A 26,901-nucleotide genomic window follows, 5' to 3' on the forward strand; every position below is an offset into this window, starting at 1 on the left:
ATTCCACTGCCAGCAACACTGGCTGTGGAATTCTGGGAGTTGAAGTCCACATGCCTTAAAATTGTCAAGTTTGGGAAACACTGGACTAGAAGCCCTCCAAGGTCGCTTCCAGCTCTATTCTGATTGAATTACTGCAGTTGCTTAGTTAATAACATGGTTGTTAAGTGAAATTGGCTTCCCCATTGACTTTGTTTGTCAGAAGGTCACAAAAGGGGATCACATGACACTGCAATTGTCATAAATATGAGTCAGCTGCTAAGAGTCATAAGTTAATTTTTTCAGTGCTGTTATAATTTTGAATGGTCACATAATAATAATAATAACAATAACAACTACAATAATAATAATAATAAATACAAAGACCTACAAATAGAAATAGAAAGACTGTGGCAAAGGCAAGCAAGGGTAGTACCAATAGTAATAGGTGCCTTGGGTGCAATCCCAAAACAACTAGAGCACCACCTGAACACCATTGGCATTGACAAATTCGCCATTAGTCAATTGCAAAAGGCGGCCTTACTAGGAACTGCTTCCATCCTGCAATGATATTTGTAATACCATCAAACATACACATCTGCCTATCCCAAGTCCTTGGTAAGGACTCGATAGGTAGACAAAATGCCAAATCCAGTCTGAACATCTGGCTGACTGTGCAATGATCCATAATAATAATAATAATAATAATAATAATAATAATAATAATAATAATAATAATAATAATCTGGCAATGGCTAAGAGCAAGAAAATTGAAGAAAGAGACCGAGGGAGTAATTCTGGCTGCACAAGACCAAGCCTTAAGGACAAACGCATATAAAGTCAAAATTGAGAAGACAGCAACAGACAGTAAGTGCCGCCTATGCAAAGAAGCTGAAGAAATAGTGGACCACCTGGTAAGCTGTTGCAAGAAGATTGCACAGACTGACTACAAGCAGAGGCATGACAAAGTAGCAACAATGGTGCATTGGAAGATATGCAAAAAATATCATTTGCCTGTAAGCAAAAACTGGTGGGATCATAAAATAGAGAAAGTCATAGAAAATGATAAAATTAAACTGCTCTGGGACTTCATAATTCAAACAGACAAGCACCTGCAACATAACACCCCAGACTTAACAATTGTCGATAAGAAAGACAAAAAGTCTGGATAGTGGATGTGGCAGTGCCTGGAGACAGCAGAATAGACGAGAAAGAACTGGAGAAGATAACAAAATACAAAGACCTACAAATAGAAATAGAAAGACTGTGGCAAAAGCAAACAAGGGTAGTACCAATAGTCATAGGCTCCTTGGGTGCAATCCCAAAACAACTGGAGCACCACTTGAACAGAATTGGCATTGACAAATTCGCTATTAGTCAATTGCAAAAGGCGGCCTTATTAGGAACTGCTTCCATCCTGCGACGATATTTGTAATACCATCAAACATCCACATCTGCCTATCCCAGGTCCTGGGTAAGGACTCGATAGGTAGACAAAATGCCAAATCCAGTCTGAACACCTGGCTGACTGTGCGATGATCCATAATAATAATAATAGAGTTGGAAGGGACCTTGGAGGTCTTCTAGTCCAACCCCCTGCTTAGGCAGGAAACTCTATACCATTTCAGACAAATATACCAGTTCAGACAAATATACCAGTTCAGACAAATTGAACTGTTGTAAGTCGACATTTTATACTGGTGAGAGGCTGCAAAACAAGATAGGCATTTGAACAAGCTATTCCACAGAGTTGCAGACTTCATTTTAAATTCTGGCAGACCCAGTTGGTAAAAGTGACTTTGACTTTGACTTTCATTCTCATTTTTTTTTTTTTTTTTTTTGTTCAGCCGGTATCTAGTTCTTTCACTGAAGCACAACCTAGCTTATCTCACTGAATTGTTGGAAGGGTGAAATGCAAGACAATAGAACAAAATGCACCACACCATGCCATTACGTACACAACTGAAGAAAGAAACCTCATAAAATGCAGGAAAAAACAATAAGATCTGAGGAACTAGCTTGATCAAAGGCCGGATCTTAAATCCTGGAGTCTGGGTTCAGTTGTCTCAATTGGCCACCACTTCCAAAGGGCTGAAATTTAGCATAGGAACTAGATAAGATTTCTGAATAAGAGCGTTGTTAACACAGAAGCTAGATAAGAAGAGTGCAAACTGGATAAGAGCTGGATTGTGTACAAATTGGATTAAGAAACTTATACTAAGGTGACCAACTTTTTTACAATGAAAAAGAGGACACAAATAAATTGAAGAAAAAAATATCGTAAATAAAAGAAACATTTTATTCATTGCAACAATAATACAGACAACTTGCATGTGCAAAGTTTGCCAGCCGGATGTTTTGGCGCGCTCAGCAGCAATTCCTATTGGCTTTCGAAAGCCAATAGGGGGAGTAGCACAGCTCATGCAAAAGTTGAAGAAAAAAAACCATCAAAAAAAGATGCCGGAACGCTGTTCTGAGCGTTCTATGAGGGGGAAAAAAAAGCCCTGCAAATTAGTCTTCAAATATCGAAAAGGAGGACATGAAGGAGGACACTTTTTGAGGGAGGACAGAACTTACAAAAGGAGGACTGTCCTCCCTAAAGGAGAATGGTTGGTCACTTTAGCTTATAGGGTCCAACTATTAAAGCTCTTTATGGCATGGGTCCATACATCTGAGGGGCTGTCTCACCCAATAGTATGGCCCGTCAACTCACTCCAGCAGAAGAGGTCTACTTTGGACCCCATATTTCAAAGAATTTCAGCTGGTGGAGTCCAGGAGAAGAGTCTTTTCTGCTGTGGCCCCAACCTTCTGGAATATTCTCTCCCTGGAGGTGAGGTCAGTCCCCACACTTCTGGTCTTCCAGAAGAGCCTTAAAACCTGCCTCTGTTGTTTGGTCTGGGCCTTGATAGAAGCGTTTTGTGTTGGGGTGGCTGATGGGGTAGAGAGAGAAGATCCCCACCTCCATGTCGCCCGTTTCCTTGGTTTTGTCAGGCACATAGCATCGTGACCGTATGGTGTTGCTGTTCAAAAGATTTATTGTTGAAGCTTATACATAAAAATCTATAGTCAACTAAAGTTCAGTACTAAATTGGTACCGGATAAGGGCCAATGGAATTCCAGAGTGGTTAAAATGGGACCGTTTGTGGGAACACACTGACTCTAAGCTGATGATGCTTTTAACTCCACCTTCCAGCGCCGCCTACTCTTCTCCTACAGATTTCTAGTTTCTAATTTAACCCTTTTCATTGTTTTGTATTATCTTTTTTTTTACCTTTTAATCAATGTGTAAGCTTCCCAGAGTTGCCGCAACAATGAGATGGGTGGCTTCTAAAATAAATAAATCAACGAATAATGTCCATCTTGCCTGGCATTCAGCTTCCACTCTGGCTGATTTGCTATAAGCCTGATTTTAGGGGCAAAGGAGAGCAGGCAGAACCAGGGGAGAAGCGTTGGATTACCCATTTCTGATAGAGGCGACATGAGGCTAACTCAGGGGTAGGCAATCTTGGCTCTTTTTTATGACTTGTGGACTTCAACTCCCAGAATTCCTGAGCCAGCTATGCTGGCTCAGGAATTCTGGGAGTTGAAGTCCACAAGTCATAAAAAAGAGCCAAGATTGCCTACCCCTGGGCTAACTTATACAGAACTGAATTGATTTTAGGCAGCTCCTGGAAAGTCTCTCCTGGAAGAACAGGATCCATTTTCTCCCAATCATTCTAAAGTTTGAAAAAGTGGTGGTGGTGGCCAAAAGGTAACCAATTCATTCATGAGATTATTTAACGTGCTTCTGTCCCACTTAATGCCAAAGCTTCATCATAAGAAAAACTGAGAGGTTCCCAAAGTACGATTGTATTTTTCATCATGCCCCAATGGCTAAAGGACTTAATAGCCAAAATGGCTCTGAGGATCAAAGATACTTCGGTTCTGCCTCTGACCACTTACCAGCGGCTTGCAACTTTCATTACCACGGAATTTTTCACAGCCCGGGGCAGTATCATTTGTTGGGGTGATACGAAAAAGGGGCTCTCCAGAAGTAGAAAGATATCTTTAAAAATAAGAAATAGTCAAGGAAGTTTTCGAACAAAATATCTCCTTTTATCTTTCACAATGTTGACTAGAATAGAACATTGGCCAAATGTGATTAGACACACAAGGAATGTGTAATAGCAATAGTAATAGCACTTAGACTTACATACCGCTTCACAGTGCTTTACAGCCCTCTTTGAGTGGTTTACAGAATCAACATATTGCCTCCAACAATCTGCGTCTTTATTTTACCAACCTCGGAAAGATGGAAGGCCAAATCAACTTTGAGCTGGTAAGAATTAAACTGCTGGCATTCGGCAGAATTAGACTGCAATACTACATTCTAACCACCGTGCCACCAGGGCTCTTATAAGTTCTCAGTGTACATGCAAAACTATAATGTAACAATAATGATGATAAAAATGATAAGGATAATCATAATATAAAAATAATAATAATAATCATGATACCAATAAGGGAAGGCTATGGAACAGTTGAGAAGGATGAAAGTAACACAGCCGTACAACATGGGAAAATATCCTTAGACATAAGGCAGTACTGGGTGAATTAGGTGTTCAGACAAGTGATGGCATGAGGAAAAAAACCTGTCTTGGTGTCTAGTTGTTTTGGCATGCAATGCTCTGTAGCATCGGCCCTCCAGAGAGGGTATTATGGGATGGGACACACAACCCTGGCCTCCTCCAGTTGGGAACACAAATCTATTGCCAGTGGAAAATGTTGCAAAGAGGGATTGAACGGAAACTGTACAAATGTCCAGTTTTGCCACTCCAACTTTGAATGCAGATTCTCTGAAACCATAATTCAGAATGTGAAGTTGACATTTGATACCTCAATATAGGTAGTCCTCGACTTATGACAAGTGAGCCCAACATTTCTGTTGTTAAGGGAGACCTTTGTTAAGTGAATTTTGCCCCATCTTACCACCTTTCCTGCCATAGTTAAGTGAATCACTGCAGCTGATAAGTTGATAACACGGTTGTTAAGTGAATCTGGCTTCCCCCATCAACTTTGCTTGCCAAAAGGTGATTGTGTGACCTTAGGAAACAGCAGCGGTCATAAATATGAACCAGTTGCCAAGCATCTGCATTTTGATTACGTGACCATGGGGATGCTGCAAAGGTCATAAGTGGGAAAAACGGTCATAAATCATTTTTTTTCAGTGCCATTGTAACTTTGAACGGTCCCTAAAGGAATTGAACGGTCCCCAAAGGACCACCTGTATTCTGAATGCTTTAACTGAGGACATTATTTGACTTTGTTCTTACACAGTGGCAAGGAAGTGAGAAGCCTAAATGCCAGCTGTCAAACAATGAATACAGTCAAATCTTTAATTCATCTCATGTATACATTGCATCTGTTTCTATCAGGGGTAGGCAACCTTGGCTCTTTTATGACTCATGGACTTCAACTCCCAGAATTCCTGAGCCAGCATGGCTCAGCTTGGAAACCTCTCCCTTTCCCCTCAGTATAGCTGGCTCAGGAATTCTGGGAGTTGAAGTCCACGAGTCATAAAAGAGCCAAGGTTGCCTACCTGTTCTAGACTAACTTTCTCCCATCAAGGGCACATGTGTAGCATCAACAAAAAACATCAGGTTATAACTGAATAATACATGCAGATATTTTAAAAAAAACCCTAAGTAAATGGTCCCCAAATGTTTAAATATTGAAAGATTACTTTAATCCTGGCACTGAATATAAAACGCAGATGTAATTTATAGTATCCTTGGTGTTTTCTGAGCTTGCTTGTTTGCTGACGTTTCATTACCTGACTGGTAAAATCAGGAAAACCACTTGATTTCAGGATCTACTCTTACTGGATTAGGACAAGTAATAATAATAATAATAATAATAATAATAATAATAATAATAATAATAATAATAATAATAGTGGTGCTCCAGTTGTTTTGGGATTGCACCCAAGGTGCCTATGACCAGTAGTACCAATAGTCATAGGCGCCTTGGGTGCAATTCCAAAACACCATTGGCATTGACAAATTTTCCATTAGTCAATTGCAAAAGGCGGCCTTACTAGGAACTGCTTCCATCCTGCGACGATATCTGTAATACCATCAAACATCCACATCTGCCTATCCCAGGTCCTGGGTAAGGACTCGATAGGTAGACAAAATGCCATCCAGTCTGAACATCTGGCTGACTGTGCGATGATCCGTAATAACTTAACAATTGTCGATAAGAAAGACAAAAAAAGTCTGGATAGTGGACGTGGCAGTGCCTGGAGACAGCAGAATAGACGAGAAAGAACTGGAAAAGATAACAAAATACAAAGACCTACAAATAGAAATAGAAAAATTGTGGCAAAAGCAAGCAAGAGTAGTACCAATAGTAATAGGCGCCTTGGGTGCAATCCCAAAACAACTGGAGCACCACTTGAACACCATTGGCATTGACAAATTCGCTATTAGTCAATTGCAAAAGGCTGAACATATGGCTGACTGTGCGATGATCAATAATAATAATAATAATAATAATAATAATAATAATAATAAAGTTGGAAGGGACCTTGGAGGTCATCGACTCCAACCCCTTCCTCAGACAGGAAACCCTACACCATTTCAGACAGGTTTGTTCCTTGTTTATATATAGCCTCTTACCCAGCCAGTTTTGGCAGGGGTATGGTTTTCTCCTTGGTGGTTTCATAATTAAGGTATTGTTTGAAACGGGAAACAGAAGCAGAAAACAGAAACTAGTACCTTAATCAAGGAACATGCTTTTTCATGAGGCAACTGGACTTTCTGGGTTTTAGAATAGAAAAAAAGCTGGAATAGAGCTGGAATGGAACGGAACGGAACAGAACAGAATAGAATAGACCTTGGAGGTCTTCTCGTCCAGCCCCCTTGCTCAAGCAGGAAAACCTATACCATTTCAGACAAGTGACTGTCTAGTCTCTTCTTTAAAATCTCCAGTGATGGAGCGCCCACGATTTCTGGTAGCAAGCTGTTCCACTGGTTAATTATCCTCACTATTAGGAAGCTTCTCCTTAATTCCAGGTTGCTTTTCTCTTGGGTCACTTTCCAACCATTGTTCTTGTCTTGCCCTCTGGTGGTTTGGAAAATAATTTGACACCCTCTTCTTTGTGGCAGCCCCTCAAACACTAGAATACTGCTATCATGTCACCCGTTTCTTCTTTTCTTTAGACTAGCCAAACCCAAGTCCTGCAGCCATTCTTCATATGTTTTAGTCTCCAGGCCCTTGATCATTTTAGTTGCTCTTCTCTGAACTTTTTCCAAGGTTTCAACATCTTTTTTGTAGTATGGTGACCAAAATTGGTTGCAGTATTCCAGGTGTGGTCTTACTAGGGTTTTATAACGCAGTACAAATACTTCACGTGACCTTGATTCTATGCCTCTGTTTATACAAGCCAGGATTGTATTAGCTTTTTTGGCTGCTGCTGCACATTGCTGGCTCATAGCCAAGTGATCCACTAGGACTCCAAGGTCCCTCTCACAGTTGCTGTTTTTGAGCCAGGTCTTGCCTAATCTGTACTTAAACCTTTGGTTTTTCCTGCCTAAATGTAAAACTTTGCTTTTTTCCCACATTAAAACTCATTTTGTTGGATAGGGCCCATTGTTCAAGTTTGTCAAGATCTTTTTGGATCCTGAGCTTGTCTTCTGGGGTGTTGGCTGTTCCTGCCAGTTTAGTGCAAATTTGATGAGTTCCCCTTTGATGAGTTCCCCCGTCATTAATGAAGACATTGAAGCACACTGGGCCTAAGATGGAGCCTTATAGTACCCCACTGCTTACTTCTCTCCATGTGGATATAGTACCATTGAGGACTACTCGCTGAGTACAGTTTGTCAGCCAGCTACAGATCCATCTGATGGTGGTGTTGTCTATCCCATCTTTTTCTAGCTAATTAAGCAGTAGGTTGTGGTCTACTTTGTCAAATGCCTTACTGAAGTCTAAGTAGTTTAGTCACTTTATCAAAGAATGAAATAAGATTGGTTTGGCATGCTCTGTTTTTGACAAACCCGTTTTCTTTGAAAACATTTTGCTTCTCATCCAGAAGCTTCTTCAGCTCTGACTGGATGGTGGGGAATGGAAGGATTTATACTCCTTGCAGACAGCTGGTCATTTGCATTCCTTTAGAGCAGGGCTTTTCAACCAGTGGTACAGGTACCACCTGTGGTACATTGGCACCTGGCCGGTGGTACGCGACCATCCTAGAAAAGTGATAGCGGGGGAGTGGAATGAGCTGAACCGGTGGCAGCACCGCACAAGCCTGAGCGAGAGATGCCTGGAGCTGCAGGGCTATCAGGGCTCAGCAGAAGTGCCAGGATCAGTGCCGCTTTCCAGCTGATCAGTGTTTCTTTGGGACTGTCAGGGCTCAATAGAAGTGCCAGGATCAGCACCAGATTCCAGCTGGAGCTTGGCGCTGATCCTGGCGCTTCTGCTGAGCCCTGAAGAAGCACTAATCAGCTAGAAAGCATCACTGATCCTGGTGCTTCTGCTGAGCCCAGAAGAAGCACCGATCAGCTGGAATGTTGGAGCATCTCCAGGGTCTTGTGATTTACATTCAGATGTTTGGCAACTGATTCATATTTATGTTGGTCATAGTGTCCCAGGGTCCCAGCAGACGGGAATAAAAACCAAACACCCCCACCCCACCCCCGCTGCCAATCCTCAACAGAAATGCTCACAACAATGAAACAGGAGGAAGAGTGCCATCAGTTTTCATTAAGCGACTAGAATTAAGGAGAAACTTCCTGACAGTTAGAACAGTTAACCAGTGGAACAACCTGCCTCCAGAAGCGGTGAATGCTCCAACACTGGAAGTTTTTAAGAAGAGACTGGACAGCCATTTGTCTGAAATGGTATAGGGTATAGGGTTTCCTGCCTGAGCAGGACTAGATGACCTCCAAGGTCCCTTCCAACTTTATTATTAGTATTATTAGTATTATAAATGGCAATAGCAATAGCACTTAGACTTATATACTGCTTCACAGTGCTTTACAGCCCTCTCTAAGCAGTTTACAGAGTCAGCCTATTGCCCTCCCAACAATCTGGGTCCTCATTTTACCAACCTTGGAAGGATGGCAGGCTGAGTCAACCATGAGCCAGTTACTGATTCACAGTGCTTTACAGCCCTCTCTAAGCAGTTTACAGAGTCAGCCTATTGCCCTCCCAACAATCTGGGTCCTCATTTTACCAACCTTGGAAGGATGGCAGGCTGAGTCAACCATGAGCCAGTAAGAATCGAACTCTAGTTTGTGGGCAGAGTTAGCCTACAATATTGCATTTTAACCACTGCACCTCCACGGTTCATAGACCAACTGTAATAAGTTTCTTATTTTCAAACTCAAGGTTCAAGGAGAGGCAGGATAGAAAGATGTATTGCAACAGCTTTGTGTACAGAAGCAGTCAAAGGCTACCAGGCTGCCAAAGAACACGGTGGCTGGACACCCTCAAAGCTAACACCAACTAGAGCATAGAACAACTCAAAGAAGTAGTGCAAGATTGGAAGACGTGGAGAGACCTGCCCCATAGAATCGCCAAGAACCGGACACGCCCAAATGGATAACATCATCATCGTATACAGATATGGCATTGGCTGATTCTCCCACAGGAATGCAAGAAAAAGCCTCCCAGTGTCGCTTTAGAGTGAGATGGGTGGCATATAAATTGAATAAATAAATAAAAGATTCACAGCACCATCGGAAAGGATACAGAGCCGTCATGCCCCAATAGGCCACGCAGATCACGATTAAGACGAAAGTCAGCAGTGGGTAGATCAGGGTGGACATCATATATCCAATAGCTCTGGAGAAAAGAGACAACAGAGAACTATCAGTCTCTCCCTTGGTTCCCACCCAGAATCTGAAACTGTAACGGCACTAAAGCATTGTGGGGCTCCACTTACCGGCTGGCTTCCTTGATGAGGGCGATGGCAATGAAGATCCGGTTGCGGAGGAACAGGAGACTAAGCAGCAAGATGCCTTCTGCCACACAGAGGACAATCACTGGAGCAGGGAGGGAGAAAGGAGATGGTTTGACTGTGCCCACCTCGAAAGAAGCTGGGAAGCTTCATATTTGATTAAACTGAATTTATGCGGCTGCCATCTCATCCTAAAGATTCCGGCTGGCTAACCACATATTAAAAACAGTTCAAAATAACACAGAGATAACCTTCAAAAACCTATAAAGACACCCATGATTAAAAAAATAAATTCCTATTAGATCAAAAGCACAGCCACACAGGTTCCCACAAGTTAACCATCCCTAAACCCAAGACTTACAGGCTGCCAACCAGGTCTCCTTGACACTTCCATAAGCGCTCAAGTTGGTGGTAAATCCGATGGTCTGTATAGTGGCTCCCTTATTTTTGAGGATATCATACTCTGTGTAACAGTGGTAGATTCCTGGAAGGGAGAGAGAGGGAAAAGAAAAACTGATGGAAAAAAAATACTAAACAAGAGCATTCTTCAAATCCCATTTCCCTCCCTCTGCCATCTTGTTTCAGAAGACTCCTTTCCCCATTTCAACCTTCTTTCCTCCAGTGACCAACCAGCGGTGTGATGTGCATACAGGATGGCACTAAGACACCATATCTTGGTGACTGTTAAAGTATCAGAATGGAAGCCCTGGTGGTTCAGTGGTTAAAGTGCAGTATTGCAGGCAAACTCTGCCCACAGCCTGGAGTTTGATCCTGATGGGGCTCAAGGTTGATTCATCCTTCCATCCTTCCAGATCAGTAAAATGAAGACCCAGATTGTTGGGGGCAATAGGCTGACTCTGTAAACAGCTTGGAGAGGGCGGTAAAGCATAGTGAGGCAGTATATAAATCTAAGTGCTATTGCTACTGTTATCATCACACTCCAGACGCTACTGAATTACAAGTCCCAGCATCCCTCACTGCTAGCCAAATGGGCTGATGGTGCAAGGACTGAATTGATCTACATCTTAGAGGGTCACAGGTCACCCATACCAAGCTTGGCTGTTTATTTCCTACATTTACTTACTACATATATTCAAAGATGTTGGATGGCTTATGTTATTGTTATGCCACCTGGCAGATACACGTATGTGTGAAAATCAATGTTCTGCAGTGGTCAAGCTGCAGTAGAGTAGAGTAGAGTAGAGTAGAGTAGAGTAGAGTAGAGTAGAGTAGAGTAGAGTAGAGTAGAGTAGAGTAGAGTAGAGTAGAACAGAACAGAATCAGTAGGAGAAAATGTAATTTTGAGAACTGAACAAACTTTGCCTAAATAGATTTCTGACCATCTAGTCCAGGGCTCTCCAAACCTGGCAACTTTAAGACTTGTGGACTTCAACTCCCAGAATTCCTCAGACAATCATGCTTAAAGTTTAAATTTGCCAAGTTTGGAGACCCCAATCTAGGCTAATATTATACCTTTTGTTATGGACATTTTTTTCAAGGTTTGGACAGAAAGAAAGTTTTTCCTACCCTAAATATAAATGCGCACAATAGTGTTTCTCAACCTTGGGAACTTTAAAATGTGTGCACCTCAACTGCCATAATTCATGCTGGCTGGGGAACTCTGGGAGTTGAGGTCCACTTGCATTTTAAATTTACTAAGGTTACCCATTTGCAAAATGATTGATGCGAATGGACCTGACTGGTTTAAAAAGGTTCACCAAACCATTGTCCACTCCTGTGGTAGCACCCTTAACCTATTCATCAATTTGGTGCAATATATTAAGACCTCTAGTTCAGCTACTTGCTCTCATTTTACTCACCGTATGCAATGATGGCTACTACTCCCACAATGAGAACCCATACCAGGATGCCAGCGATGTACCTCAGCAGCAGGAGAAACAAGAGGCTCAGGAACATGGCAAGCAGGAGACCTCTGGGAAGAGAATAACATAAAAGAGAAAGGATGGGGTGGAGTGACTTTCTTCTCCACCTGTTTTGCTTGTAGAGCTTAATCTCTCTGTGGACGCAGGCACGCTGGCTGAGGAATTCTGGGACTTGAAATCCACAAGTCATAAAAGGGCCAAGTTTGAAGACCCCTGGTTTAATCCCTCTTCTCCCTCTTCCTGAGCAGTAGGATAAACCCAAAACAGCTCTGAAGGATTTTCTCAGTTATCTTATGGGATGGCCATGTTCATTAAATGCCCAGTTGAGCAACAAAGGTAGAGCCAATCTTCCTGCCTTAAAGAAATGAGAAACTAAGACTCACAGCTCTGGCTGCAGTCATACCCCCATAGCTTCAAGAATCATGATTCATTTGAATGTAAGACACAAAGCCCTCTTGATTTCCTCAGCCCCAATGGACAACGTCCTCCTGCTGCAAGAAGTACTCACATGAGAATCCAAGACCACGTCCGTGTAAAATCCTCAAAGATCTTCACGCTAATGTCCTTCACATTGAGAGAACTTAGGAGCTGTCTATAAAGACAAGAAAGAAAATTGGAGACATTATAGAAGGAAATCCATACAGTCAGTTTAATGTGCTTTCCTCCATTCCAGGGCAGAAGTATGCCAACACAATTCATTAGATCTACATAACCATTCTCTACTCTGCCTCAGTAGTTGTGGCATTGTCTATTTACTGCTGGACAGGTTAAGGTGCAGCAATCCCCTATTTTTGCAAGTATAAACTCCAGCAGTACAGTACTTCCATCTTTATGTAAATTACACAAAGTTTGCAGAGTCCTTGGTGCTGAGCTTGATTGTTTGCTTGTAGGCATTTTGTTACCTTAGGTCAGTGTTTCCCAAACTTGACAATTTTAAGGCATGTGGACTTCAACTCCCAGAATTCCACAGCCAGCGTTGCTGGCTGTGGAATTCTGGGAGTTGAAGTCCTCATGCCTTAAAATTGTCAAGTTTGGGAAACACTGCCTTAGGTAACATCATCAATGCTAGCGAATGTGGGGTTTGTTTCCTGTTTATATATAATAGCTTGCCCTTCCAGTGTTGGTGAAGAAGTGGTTTTCTTCTTGGCGGTTCCTTGATTATTATTTTCTACTTGATATTTGTCTGGTGTCAATCCCTGCTTATCTGGGTGTTGCGTGCTGGATATGATATATCCTGGTCTTTTTGTTTCCCTCTTAGCTTTTTAATGCCTCTTTTGAATGGTGTGTAAATGTAATTTAGTACCTTTATGTACTAATGGCTGATTGTCTGAAATCATGCCCCCACCACCCTGGCAAAGCAAGCTACTGTATATAAACAGGGAGCAAACCCCTGTATTCACTAGTACTGATGATGTTACCTAGTTGAATAATGAAATATCTGCAATTCTGATAAGACCAGCAAGTTTCTTGGATCACACGTATCCCCAGAAAGAAACAAACAGCCAAGCCAATGGAGAGTTCTCACTGAGGGAGATAACTCTGTGATGAAAAATGGACTAGAATTGTGGATCATGGATCTCTGTGTTTTCTCAGTCCTGTTGGGTTTTGAGAACGAGGTCTGGCAAGAGAGGGAAATTACCACTGGCTATAAGACATTTGCCCGGATGTCTTGATGAAGAGTTCAAAGTATAAAAAAAGACTTACTCTGTTCCATTTGTGATGTTCCTCATGGTTTCATTCATTGTCATTGTACCCACATTAAAGCTTCCAACTTCAGAGATGTTAAAAAAAGGTAAGCAACGATTAATAACTGTAAATAAAAGAGGGGGGATATAAATTAGGGGTCATTCTGGAAAGACAATTGGCATAAACTACTCTTCTCTTCCAAGTCCCAGACTTTGAATTACAAATTATTAAAATTCATTTTGAAGCAAATGCATTCACTTTTTTCCCCTTTTTGGGTACCAATAACTCTCCTGTGGTCCATCTTCCAATTTCCTGTTTTGCTTTCTGTCATTTCAGCAACGTAACAGTTCATCCCAAGGGATGGAACCCTTTTCTTCTTTGCAGAATCTACACTTACCTGGCTCGGTTGGGATGGTGAATCGAGGACAAAGTTGCTGGTTGAGAATTTGTGACACAGTCTGGGGGAAAAAGCAAGAGATCCGTAACAGATAATAGAACAAGGGGTTAAATGCCAGGAATATTGCAATGAGACAAGAGTCATTAAGGGAAAAATAGATTTTATCACTCTCAGGACAACTCCAAGATTTGCAGAAATATATATTAAAAAAATTAAAGCAACAAGCACCAATATACTGAGTGTTTAGGGCAGGGGTAGGCAACCTTGGCTCGTTTATGACTCGTGGACTTCAACTCCCAGAATTCCTGAGCCAGCCATGCTGAGAAAAAAGGGAGAGGTTTACAAGCTGAGCCATGCTGGCTCAGGAATTCTGGGAGTTGAAGCCCACGAGTCATAAAAGAGCCAAGGTTGCCTACCCCTGGCTTAGGGGAAGGAGTGAGGAACAGTGAGGCAGGAAAACTGGAACAAGGTGATCCCCTTAGAAGGAAACAAGACTATGATATACTGTTACAGGGCCCACTATTATATAGAACTAGACAACCCATGACCCATGTCATTGGACTTGATTTTGTAATATTTTTTTCAACAGTCTTTAAGTGAATGCAGCAGTTGTTAAACAAACCCATTTTAGCCCAATGGGCATTTTAGTCAAGAAACCAAACTAAACGCTAAAAACAGCAAAAATCACAGCCAGTGATTGCAGGATGCTGCAAACAGTTGTAAAAGTGAACCAAGCACCCAAAATCCAATCACATGACCCTAGAGATGGTGCAGGCATTGTATAGGCAGTCCTCAACTTACGACCACAACTGTTGCTAAATAAGACCATTGTTGCACAAGTATTTCCCCATTTTACGACCTTTCAGTTGTTAAATGAATCACTGCAGTTGTTAGTAACATGGCTATGAAGTGAATTTGGCTTCCCCATTGACTTGTTGGAAGGTTGCAAAAGGTGATCACACGACCCAAGGACACCACAATTGTCATAAATAGGAAAAAGCTGACAAATTTTGATCACATGACCATGGAGATGTTGTAAGGGTTAAAAATAGTGATAAGCCACTAATTTCAGTGTCATTGTTAATTTCAAATGGTCACTAAATGAATGGTTGTAAGTCAAGGATTGTAACTTCAAAATTGGGTTGTAAGTAGCTTTTTTTGCCATCAGCTGTAACTTTGAACAGTCGCTAAGCACCCGGTCATAAATTGAGAACTATTTGAAATTCAGGCATGGCTTTACAATTGTGCCCAGCAAATGCAAAGCCCCACTGTCTATGGAGATTCTCGGTCATCCAGATCAGTTTTCTTCAAAATAAAACTGGACTGTTTTTTTTCTTTGAGGAAGAAGAAGAAAACATTTTGCTTCTCATCAAAGAAGCTTCATCAGTTCTGCTGGCAGGGGGCGGGGCGGATGGAAGAGTTGTTGAGGCCATTTGAGGATTTATCTGTGCCCCTCAGGATCACCTGAATCAGAGTGCAATTGGTTTTGGAGCCTTCTTGGAACTGCGGCAAGGGTTGCGTTGTAGACTGGAGATAGGTCAGTGATTCAGCCGGTTCGCTCTTGTTTGGCAGAACCAGTAGCTAAAGTCTGTTGAGTTCAGAGAACTGGCTGAATGCACACTGCTTCTGGAAGTCCATTCTAGGCCTTGGAGGCCTGGAGGAGGCCTCCCAGGCCAAGAACGGCCAGCCAGAAGTGCGTGGATGCCACTTCCAGAAGTCCTTTCTAGGCCTCGGAGGCCCAGGCCTGCATCCACACAGAGAACCGGTTGTTCAGGTATTTGAATCTCACCACTGAGATGGGTGATGTCTTATCCCTTCCCTTGTGTTGAGGGAGGGGTGTTCAGTTCTAACATAGATGGATCCTCTTTCAAGCCAATCGTCCTCTCTATCCAAAATGTGGGCTTTGCACATTTGTCCACATAGACAATGGTCCTAGAGAGGATGAATGGTTGGAAAGAGAAGTAAAAGAATCCATCTATGTTAGAATTGAACACCCCTCCCTCAACAGAGGGGGAGGGACAAGACACCACCTATCTCCAGTCTACCATGTAACCTTGCAGCAGTTCTAAGAAAATCCCACAAGCAATTGCACCCTGATTATCTGAGGGGCACAGATAAACCCCAAATGGCCTCAATGGCTCTCGCAGAGAGCACTAACAATCAGATGACTGCAAAGAAATACAATCCTTCTATTTCCTCCCCTTCCCACATCATCCTATCAGAATCTATCCTTCCATTCCCCCACCAGCAGAATTAATGAAGCTTCTTGGATGAGAAGCAAAACGTTTTCTTCTTCCTCCTCAAGGAAAAAAAACAAAAAACAATCCAGCTGCCTTCTGAAGAAAAAAAGCACTTTGAGGTTAAGGCCCCACTCATATCCAAGGAAACTTGAAACATCCTTCAGGATTAGGCAAGGAATTAAGATTGGGCCATCCAAAGGCAACTTACCAACTTTGTAGTTTCGAGATCAATGCTGGGCTGGCACACTGTCTGATTCCACACGTCAGAAGGTTTCTTATGAGGAGACACTAAATCAGTGGGAAGCAACGTCCAGAATTTGCTGGAGCAAGTGGCGACACAAATCTGAAAAAAGAAGGAGGGCAGGAAATCAGTCTGAAAGCCATCTGCAATGTTTTTTCTTGCGTCCTACGTCAACTCAGGAACCTCAAACTTTCCACAGGAGCTGCTGATTCAGTTTCGCAGAGGAACTACTGAGTCTGTTATTTGTACTCCTATAATGGTCTGGTTTAGCATAGCCACCAAACTGGACTTCAACGGATAGTTAAGAGTGTAGAAAGAATAATTGCAACCAGCTACAAGTAGTCCCTGACTTACAACAGTTCATTTGGTGACTGTTCAAAGTTACAGCGGCGCTGAAAAAAAACTGACATGACAATTTTTCACGCTGACAACCATTGTAGCATTCCCCCATAATACTGTGATCCAAATACAGACGCTTAGCAACTGGTTCATGCTCACATGTTACATGTTACAATGGTGATGGAAAAGTAATCTTATGACCAATACTCATATTTATGACCTTCTCAGGTCTGTAAAACAAAGCTGAACAAAGAACCCAAGTACGGTCACAGTTTCACTTAATGACTGCTTTGCTTAGTGACCAAGGGGCAATCGCTGACTGAGGACTATCTGTACCACGTTCAACACACAAACACACAGACGGCAGGATAGACCTTACCTGTGGGGTAGGGCATTGCAAGCCTTTCATTGCCATTGCCAGTGGATTCGCTTCCACGACGCATTTCATGAGGTCGAAGTAGAGAAGGTAAGGTTTGCCACTAAACAGAAAAAGAGAATTGAAGAACATATTCAAAGAAAGAAATCCTGGTAATGAAAAAAAAAAAAGACCCTTGTATTGCTTCAGTTCCCAAAGCAGGTCTGGTTAACCTCTGGGAAGTGGGGGAGGGGTGGAGGGGTGGGAGGGTTTTGGGTTATATATTGTAAAATTTTTTTAAAACTAATAATAATAATAATAATAATAATAATAATAATAATAATAATAATAATAATAATAATAATGTAAAAGCGAAATGCAACTTGGGTTGCAGTCACGTGATATCTCGCTTAACAACCAGAGGGAAAGTGAGGTCGTAAGCCTCTTGCAATCACATGATTTTCCACTTGGCAACTGTGGCATTTCACGACTGAGTTGCCTGTCTCAATTGTGGTTGCTATGGAAGGATCACCTGCATTATTATAGGTAGACCACAGCTAAGCCCGAGATCTCTGTTGCTAAGAGAGATGTTTGTTAAGTGAATTTTGTCCCGTTTTATGACTTTTCTTGCCACAGTTGTTAAGTGAATCACTGCAGTTGTTAAGCTGGGGACATGATTGTTACATGAATCTGGCTTGTGAAGGTGATCACATGACCCTGGGACATGGCAACCGTCATAAATATGAGCTGGTTGCCAAGCGTCTGAATTTTGATCACGTGACCATGGGGATGCTGCAGCGGTCGTAAGTGTGAAAGAGGATGATAAGTCACTTTTTTCAGTGCCGGTCACTGAATGGTCACTAAACCAGCTGTTGTAAGTCGAGGACTACCTGTACAGGTTTCTTATTCCAGGAAAACTGTTGCTGTCTGAGCTTGGTTAAATCTTTGCTTATTAAAGTCCCTCCCTGTTTAGCCAAGCCACCATTTTGAAGAATTCATCCTTTTACAGGATTCGAAACGCACCGATTGCCGCCAATTCCACAATAGGATCCTGTTGAATTTCTGGGATAAATAACTTGTCGCGGATCACCGTACAGCCAGGCTTGCAAAACCAAAAAAAGAAAAAAGGAAGAAGAAAGTGGGAAAGAAGGGAAGAAAGAAAAATCAATTTTTCATAATTTACCATCGATATTCCCCAGGCATCTGAAAACCTCCAGGACTTTGGAGCTCCACAAAGTCAGAACTTTAAAAAGTGTGGACTTCAACAACCTGTGCTGCTTGGGGAATGCTGGGAACTGAAGTCTATATTTCTTAAAGTTACTACTATGAGAAACACCAGATTAGACAAAAAAAAAAAAAAAAAAACATGTGCACATGGTAACTGCAGATGCCTCTTTCTTTTAAATGTCCAAACAACTTTCTCCTTAATTTCTATGGAGATTCTCAGACATCCAGGTCATGGTTGTCCTACAGATGCTTTTTCAAGAGGCAACTGGACAATGCTGAAGAAGCTTCTTGGATGAGAAGTGAAACATCTTCAAAGAAAAACAAGGAAGTTCAGTTGCCTCTTGAAAAAGCACCTTTGGGACAACTTTCTCCTTATTTCTCAATTACAGAGGTTCAGTTCTACTATTTTAGCTGTTACGGGTGTGATAGAGAGTAGGAAGTCTGGGGAGAGATAAATTTGTCCTATCTAAAGCCTTCAAGAGAAGAGTTTTTCCTTCAAGAGCCCAGAGGGACTTTTAACCAAATTATTTGCTGGACAAAAGAAATAATTTCTTTTAAGAAAGTTTAGGAAGAAGTGTTGGAGCATTCACAACTTCTGGAGGCAGGTTGTTCCACCGGTTAATTGTTCTGTCAGGAAACTTCTCCTTAGTTCTAGATTGCTTCTCTCCTTGATCAGTTTCCACCCGTTGCTTCTTGTCCTGCCTTCAGGCACCTTGGAGAATAGCTTGACTCCCTCTTCTTTGTGGCAGCCTCTGAGATATTGGAACACGGCTATCATGTCCCTCCTCGTCCTTCTCTTCATTAAACTAGACATACCCAATTCCAGCAACCGTTCCTTATATGTTTTAGCCTCCAGTCCTCAGCAGTTCTCAACCTATGGGTCGCGACCCCATTTGGGGTCGATCGACCATTTCACGGGGGTCGCCAAGCAAGGCTGTCCGCCATTTTTTCCCCTTTTCCGGCGGGTGCCTTATCTCCCTTGGGCTGGGCCAGCTGGTGGCCCAGCCGGTGGTCGGCCTGCTCCGTCTCTGCCGCTTGCCAGCTATGCCTCGGCCGGCGCAGGGGGCGGCACCACGTATGCGCGGTGGTCCCGGGCAGGGAAAATCCTTGACTTACGACCGGTTGGGTAGTCCTCGATTTATGACCGGTTTAGTCCTCGACTTACGATCAGTTGGGGGTCGCCGCATTAAAAAGGTTGAGAACCACTGAATAAATCATCTTTGTTGCTCTTCTTTGTACTCTTTTCTAGAGTACAGAGGATATATTACATATATTATTTACATGTACACATATTATTTACAGAATAATAAATACGAGATTTTCCTTATCTAGTATAATAAATAGAGATGATCGCTATTATTCATTGTACAGCAATTATAATGGAGATAACACTAATTCCCTTTTACATCCTTGTAATCCCTTAATTCGGGATAGAGTTGTGATAATTGGATGGAACTGAGCAGTTACTGGCCGGATACCCTTCCTAACATCATGCGAGGTTCACAGCAGATATTTTTTCTTTGTGCTCTAAGAGAGGAACATCTGCCGCTACCTAGGATTGAACTGTCAACCTTCCAAGTGGGAGGCGAGCATCTTCACCACTAGGCCACCACACCACTCATCTATGGAGTTAACACTATGTGTGTACACTTGTTTCTCATATAAAGTCTACTAAACCACCTCCTCTGCAATGGAATAATATATTTGGATTCAGCTCCCTTAGTCCTCTTCTCTAAGTTAAGAAACTTACTCACCCAAAAGCCCAATTATCATGTAGCCAACAAGGAAGACCCCAAAGATAGCGCAGCAAATAATATCTGTACAGCTCCTGGAACAGAGAGAGTGAAGGATCAGTCAACAACATACTAACTTATCGACACATGTGTATTTACATCAAGTGGAAATACTAAAAGTCTCAAATTCTACTGCCTTCGTACATCAATCCATAAAGTTTTTTTTTTATGATTTCCCAAGCCAGATAACACACATGGGATTTCTTCCAGTTTCTTACACAAGCACTACCCAAGCCAAGTTTTTTTCTGAGTTCAGCCAAAGTTGGTTTGGTACTGCCATGTACTGCAGCAGGGATGTGTACACCTCCACACTGACACACCTTGCTGGGGAAATTTTTTATCAAGCCTTATAAAACTGGGGGGGGGGAGGAAGAAAGAAGAAAAATGTCCTTAAATACAATGCACAGAGTTCATTTATTCCACCTACACCAGACATGTCAAACACAAGGCCTGGGGGCCTGATGCGGCCCGCGAAGTGGTTTCATGTGGCCCGCAAAGCCATCCTGGAAACAGTGAGGGAACGGCCCCCTCTGCCTTGGCCCTGGCCCAGGCCAGCCGGGAGCCAATGTACAATTTTGTGGTCGCCATCTATGCTGAAATGCATTCAGTCTTAGCTCTATAAGCCCCCCCCCCCTGCATGGCCTAAGAGAAACAGCGAGGCTCCTCCAGTGGACCATGCCTTGGCACTTGCCCTGGTCCCACCCCCTTCTGCCAGAGACCCTCAGATCCCACTCCTGCCCAGGCGCCCTACGGGAACGATGTAGAGCTGACAACACCCACCCAGTAGGCCACACCCACTCCATCCACACCCACCCAGTAGGCTGCACCCACCCTGGCCACACCCACCCGGCCCCCTGAGGGCAACCACAATGCTGATGCGGCCCTCAATGAAATTGAGTTTGACACCCCTGATCTACACTAAACCATAGGCTTTATGCGAAGTTGGATCCAGAACATAATTGCTCAGTAGAGCCATGTTGGCACAGTGGTTAGAATGTAGTATTGCAGGCTAACTCTGCCCACAATCTGCAGTTCAGTTCTTACTGGCTCGAGGTTGACTCAGTCTTCCATCCTTCTGAGGTCGGTAAAATGACGACCCAGATTGTTGGGCGGGCAATACGCTGACTCTGCAAATTGCTTAGAGAGGGCTGTAAAGCACCATAAAACGGAACATAAGTCTAAATGCTATTCTATTGCTATCGTTGGATGCTGGGCTCTTCCATAGGTCATGGTTGGGAGGAACACAAGACTCTTCTCCAAGTAACCTATTCCTCTTCCCCCCAATTTCATAAAATGGCACATTCCAGCATGGTACCCCTCCAGTCCCCTTGAACTTCAAACTGCAGTGTCCTTGTCAGCCAATCCATGCCCTGGAATTCAGAGTATAGGTTCAGAGCTGGCAGAACAGTGCCAGGACCAGTCTTGCTTGCTAGGGGATTATGGGGCTCAAGTCCAACCCGTCTGGAGTTGGGAAGGCTGACCGTAGTCTCAGCCACAGTGGATAATGCTGATGCATCGTCCTCAGGAAGTTAAAACATTAAACATGGATTATTTGCATATACATTTTATTAGGGATTCTGATTACAACAGTAAAAGCTAATTCAAACTGAATTTAGAAAGAGAAGAGACAGTAAACAGTGCAGAAAATGGAAAAGGAAGATAAGGAGAAAGAGGAGACTGTAATAAAGCAAAAGGAAAGAAATATATAAAGAAGTAAGTCCCAACTCTCATCGTAACTATAAACAAATTTAGTGGCTCCTCTCCCCCCTTAAGATTACAAACACTAAACATGCATTTTGTAATAGGCTGACGCAGGAGCAAACAGCAGCGAAAACCAAGAGGCTTACATGAAAGAAAATGTTTTTTTCAGAATCTCAGATATCAAGATTGAATCACTATGATGCTTGCTAGCTTCTATCGCTAATCAATGTGCCATAGAAAAGGGGGGAGGTGTACAAAGCGAAGGGAGGAAACGGAACGCTAAGAAGCCATTCACGGACCGTGAGAGCCTGCAAACCACCAAGGTCATTACCGCAGGTGCTTGATGGAGAAGTGGACTGTTCCCAAAAGAAAAAGAAGTCTTACCATTGGACAACCTGGGTGGGGGCAAGGAAATCTATTGTTTAGCTAAGCAAGCTTTCATACGGGAAAACCCCGAGCTGGTTTTGCTTCTTCAGTTCTGACATGGTGCATCCAATAAAGTTTTACTTTTTGGGACCCAACAGCCTTGAGGAATCCTTTTGTTGGGTTCGCTAGTCAGACTATTGACATATTAGATATTAGATAACCTTTATTGTCATTTTTTACTGTGGGCACAACAGCACACATTAAAAATGAAATTTAGTTGCTTGCTCTCAAAGTGTACACATACATAACACACATTTAAATATACTATATACAACATATGTATAGATCTACACCCTTACATATAAGTAACATATAACCAGGGCTTTTTTTGTCATAGAACGCCCAGAACGGAGTTCTGGCACCTTTTTTGGATGGAACTTGATGGAACTTTGTAATGGAAAGCAAGGCGGGTTGTATGACATGTATGAGCTCCGGCACCTTTTTTTTTTTTTACAAAAAAATCACTGCATATAACTATTAATCACTGTCCATCTTGAATACATAAAGGAAGGAGGAAGCTTAGAGTTCACAAGGTTAATACTGTATGGAACAAAACTGTGACTGAAACTGGATGTTCTGCTTCGGATACCACGGAGTCTCCTCCCAGAAGGTAACAAGGTAAAACAGGTCATGAAGGAGATGTGTCGTGTCCCAGACAATCTTGCGGACCCTGCTCAAGCAACGCTTCTGTGCTATGTCCTGGATGGGAGGGAGGGAGGGAACTTTTCAGCCATCCTCACCACTCTCTGCACCGCCTTCCTGTCTGAAGCAGGGATGCTTCCAAACCAGACTGTGATGCTGTATGACAGGATGCTTTCGATCATCCCTCTGTAGAAAGTGGTCAGGACAGGGGAAGGAAGATGTGCTTTTCTCATGCGATGCAGAGAGACTTCACTAGTGTCTCGCTGTTGAGCAACCAAGCCAGCCTACTTGTTAATTGCACACCCAGGAATTTGATGCTGGTAACCATCTCCACAGGTAGAATCATTAATGCTCAGAGGAGTATGGCTGTGTCTGCCTTTTCTGAAATCGACAATGATCTCTTCGGCTTTTCCAGTACTTAAAACTAGGCTGTTTTCCTTACACCAATTCACCAAACCCTCAACCTCCTTGCAATAAGCACCTTCATTGTCATCATGAATAAGGCCCACTACTGTTGTACCATCTGCGAACTTCACAATATGGTTGGTGGCAAACCTAGCACAACAGTCATGGGTCAAATAAATATTGACGGTTCCCAAATGTGTATCAGACAGCAGATCTAATTCTTGATGCCCAGCATCCTGAACAAAATGTAGATCTCTTGCACATGCCTTCCTGCAACTAACCCCCTGGGCCCCCTACAGTATTTTTAGGGCCAGGGATGTCCTTGTTCCTCCTTCCCTTCTGAGCAACTAAAGTTTCTCTCTCCTCCTTAGCTCCAGCAGCCTCGATCTACGACTGGACACTCCAGTCATCCCTTCATAGCACAAAGTCTTCTTACCTGTTCTGGATAGGACCATGAAAAGAAGGATCGTATTGATATTTCTCCCCTGGGGAAAAGAAAAAGCAAGAGTGAGATCAGATTTGGTCTAAAAGTATTACAAAAAAAAGAAGAGATTGCATGATTTCTGCTCTCTATGGCTGAGTTTATTAGACCTTATTAGCAGAGTTTAATTTCAACACAGAGTCCTGTGTCACAACTACAATCGAACCCCAAATTTCTGTAGCCAAGCGAGACATTTGTTAAGTGAGTTTGACCCATTTCCTGCAACCGTCATTAAGTGAATCACTGCAGTTGTTCAGTTAGTAACACGGTGGCTAAGTGAATCTGGCTTCTCCATTGACTTTGCTTGTCAGAAGGAAATCACATGACCTCAGGACACTGCAACCGTCATAACTATGAGTCAGTTGCCAAGCGTCTGAATTTTGATCATGTGACCATGGGGATGCTGCGACAGTCGTTAAGTGTGAAAAATGGTCATAACTCGCTTTTTTCAGTGCCGTCGTAACTTCAAACGACCAGTAAACAAACTATTGTAAGTTGAGGGCTACCTGTGCAGACATGGCACAACTCACTGTTTTTCTTTTCCTGGGTGGCTGTTTTAGCTCAGGGAGACCAGACAGTTCTATATGATTTTTTTTTTTTTAACCATGCTCTGGGGACTTTCCTTCTTCCAAAGATATGATTCCCAGGCCCAACTCAGCACAACTTCTGTGCCCAAGCTGGGCTGGCTAGGAGCTCCCTTTCCAAACAATAATTATAAAATCCACACTAACCAACAATAATGTTCCTCCAAATCCTGATCACACACATTGGCAGCCTAAAATTTCATGGCAATAATACATTCTTCACATTGCCTATGTTTTAACATTTGGTGCTGGCTGATATACAGTATTTCATTGGCTCATTTCTTTATTGTAAGCCACTGAAATGTTGCAGAGTGGAGAACCCCAAAATATTGTTATGTTCCCATGTAGAGGCCATTATGTTCCCCCATAGCCATTTCCACAGATGTGTTAGGAATGTCCTCAATCATCATGGCTTCCTATCTTGTTTAGAAGACATCAGTTTAGGAAATAAGCAATATCTTCTGTTCCTACTCAATACAGAAAAAATGTGGCATCTTGGTCAATAGCAATAGCACTTAGACTTATATACCGCTTCACAGTGCTTTACAGCCCTCTCTAGGCGGTTTATAGAGTCAGCATATTGCCCCCAACAATCTGGGTCAGGGGTAGGCAACCCAAAACACTCAAAGAGCCACTTGGACCGGTTTCCCACCAAAAACAAAACACCAGGAGCCGCAAAACCGTTTTGATATCTAAAATGAAGATAACACTGCATATATCCTTTTTTACCTTTATTATAGGTGTGTGTGTGTGTGTGTGTGTGTGTGTGTATGTACACGTTAAAAATAAAAGTAAAAATATGACTCTTGGGAATATCCATACTATTAAAATAATGATCACCAATAGAATGCTTTAAGAGAATAAAATTACATATGCACAAAGGTAAAAAAAGGATATATGCAGTGTTATCTTCATTTTAGATGTCAAAAGGGTCTCTCTCTCTCTCCCTCCCTCCCTCCCTCCCTCTCTATTTGCCCTTGGTCTGCCACTCCTCTTCCCCACTCTTTCTTTCTCTCTCTCTTTCCTCTCTCTCTCTCTCTCTCCCCCTCCCTCTCTCTCTCTCTCTCTCTCTTTCTCCCCCCCCTCCTATCTGCTGCTCACCTGGCAAGCTTCAAGCTGTTGTCCAACAAGCTTCAGGAGTAGGCAACCTCGTCTCTTTTATGACTCATGGACTTCAACTCCCAGAATTCCTGAGTCAGCCTAGCTGGGCTAGCTAGCTCTCTCCTGCCCTTCCTGCTTCCTGCAGAGACGCAGCAAAGGGAGGAGCTCCGCCCAGTAAGCTTTTCGGCTCCTCGGACAACACTGTGAGTGCACTCTCTTTTACACATACACACACACACAAAAAACACACACAGACACAGAGAGAGAGAGGGAGGCAGGGAAGCGCAATTGCCTCTCTCTGTCTCTTTCTCTCTCTGCAAAGGCAGAGGAGGCTGGGAGCCACAGGGGAAGGTTCAAAGAGCCGCATGCGGCTCCGGAGCCGCAGGTTGCCGACCTGTGATCTGGGTCCTCCTTTTACCGACCTCAGAAGGATGGAAGGCTGAGTCAACCTTGAGCCAGTGAGACTCGAACTGCCAAACTGCTGGCAGCTGGCAGTCAGTAGAAATAGCCTGGAGTTTGGTATTCTAACCACTGCGCCACCAGGGCTCAATGTCAGGTCTGCCATTGTAAACGCTTCAGCCTGCATCGTTTCGCTGGCATCTTGGCATAAAATGTGGGAGGGAGAAGAAAGAGAATATAAGTGGGGAGGGAGGGATGACAGGAGTCAGAGGTTCCAATCCAGAACAGACTGGTGCATCCAAGGACATGAACGTGAGAACGGAATGCAAAACTACATCAACGAGGCTCCAAGCCTCCAAGCTGTTACTAAAACACCAAATTCAAATATTATTGGACGCTCATGAACGTCAAGGAGGGAGGGCCTGGGAATTGGGGAAAAGGCAGGTTTTGAGCAGGAATATTCAGATCCAGCTTTGCTTATGTTGCAACCATTTGGCTTTAGTAAAAGTATACCTTTCGCTACAAATGGAGTCCGGAGTCTTTCTTTCCTAAATGCCCAAGTTGGGACAAGCCTGACAGCCTATTTCTTTGTCCTCTTCACCTCCTGGGTCAATTGCAAATCTAATTATAAAACTATTAGGTCCAACTCTTTGGTATAAAGATAAGCTGGGAAAGAGTGATGTAAAAAATTAACCAGGAAATAATCAAAGTTATCTGAAAACAATCCAGAGGTATGCCCAAGGTTAGGAAAAGTCACTGTCAAAGTATGCAAATATCATAAAATGGACACTTTATCTATGAAATATTCTGCTTTTTTTTCATTTCCTCTATGACAAAAGCAACTTGTCAGATATTGTCAAAATATGTTAGCCACATATTATAAAATCCACACTAACCAACAATAATGTTCCTCCAAATCCCGATCACACACATTGGCAGCCTAAAATTTCATGGCAATAATACATTCTTCACATTGCCTATGTTTTAACATTTGGTGCTGGCTGATATATTTCATTGGCTCATTTCTTTATTGTAAGCCACTGAAATGTTGCAGAGTGGAGAAACCCAAAATATTGTTATGTTCC

At 42.7% G+C, this 26,901-nt stretch overlaps 1 protein-coding gene across 1 annotated transcript in view; it reads right to left on the bottom strand.

Moving 5' to 3' along the window:
* The window catches only part of SLC44A4 (solute carrier family 44 member 4), a 56,299-nt gene that overhangs the window by 11,074 nt on the left and 18,324 nt on the right, over positions 1 to 26,901 (bottom strand). The window contains exons 2-14 of the mRNA XM_039336630.1: positions 23,688 to 23,736; positions 20,039 to 20,112; positions 18,081 to 18,159; positions 17,082 to 17,181; positions 16,331 to 16,465; positions 13,883 to 13,943; positions 13,504 to 13,609; positions 12,308 to 12,391; positions 11,737 to 11,849; positions 10,278 to 10,400; positions 9,902 to 10,001; positions 9,709 to 9,801; positions 3,919 to 4,021 (exon numbers count right to left, since the gene is read on the bottom strand). Coding sequence (XP_039192564.1) covers positions 3,919 to 4,021; positions 9,709 to 9,801; positions 9,902 to 10,001; positions 10,278 to 10,400; positions 11,737 to 11,849; positions 12,308 to 12,391; positions 13,504 to 13,609; positions 13,883 to 13,943; positions 16,331 to 16,465; positions 17,082 to 17,181; positions 18,081 to 18,159; positions 20,039 to 20,112; positions 23,688 to 23,736 — 1,220 coding nt within the window. The remainder of the gene's footprint in view (positions 1 to 3,918; positions 4,022 to 9,708; positions 9,802 to 9,901; positions 10,002 to 10,277; positions 10,401 to 11,736; positions 11,850 to 12,307; positions 12,392 to 13,503; positions 13,610 to 13,882; positions 13,944 to 16,330; positions 16,466 to 17,081; positions 17,182 to 18,080; positions 18,160 to 20,038; positions 20,113 to 23,687; positions 23,737 to 26,901) is intronic.

This window comes from Crotalus tigris, unplaced genomic scaffold (genome assembly GCF_016545835.1).
Source record: "Crotalus tigris isolate CLP2741 ecotype Arizona unplaced genomic scaffold, ASM1654583v1 scf7180000017666.379230911805:20528666, whole genome shotgun sequence".
Classification (NCBI taxonomy): domain Eukaryota; kingdom Metazoa; phylum Chordata; class Lepidosauria; order Squamata; family Viperidae; genus Crotalus; species Crotalus tigris.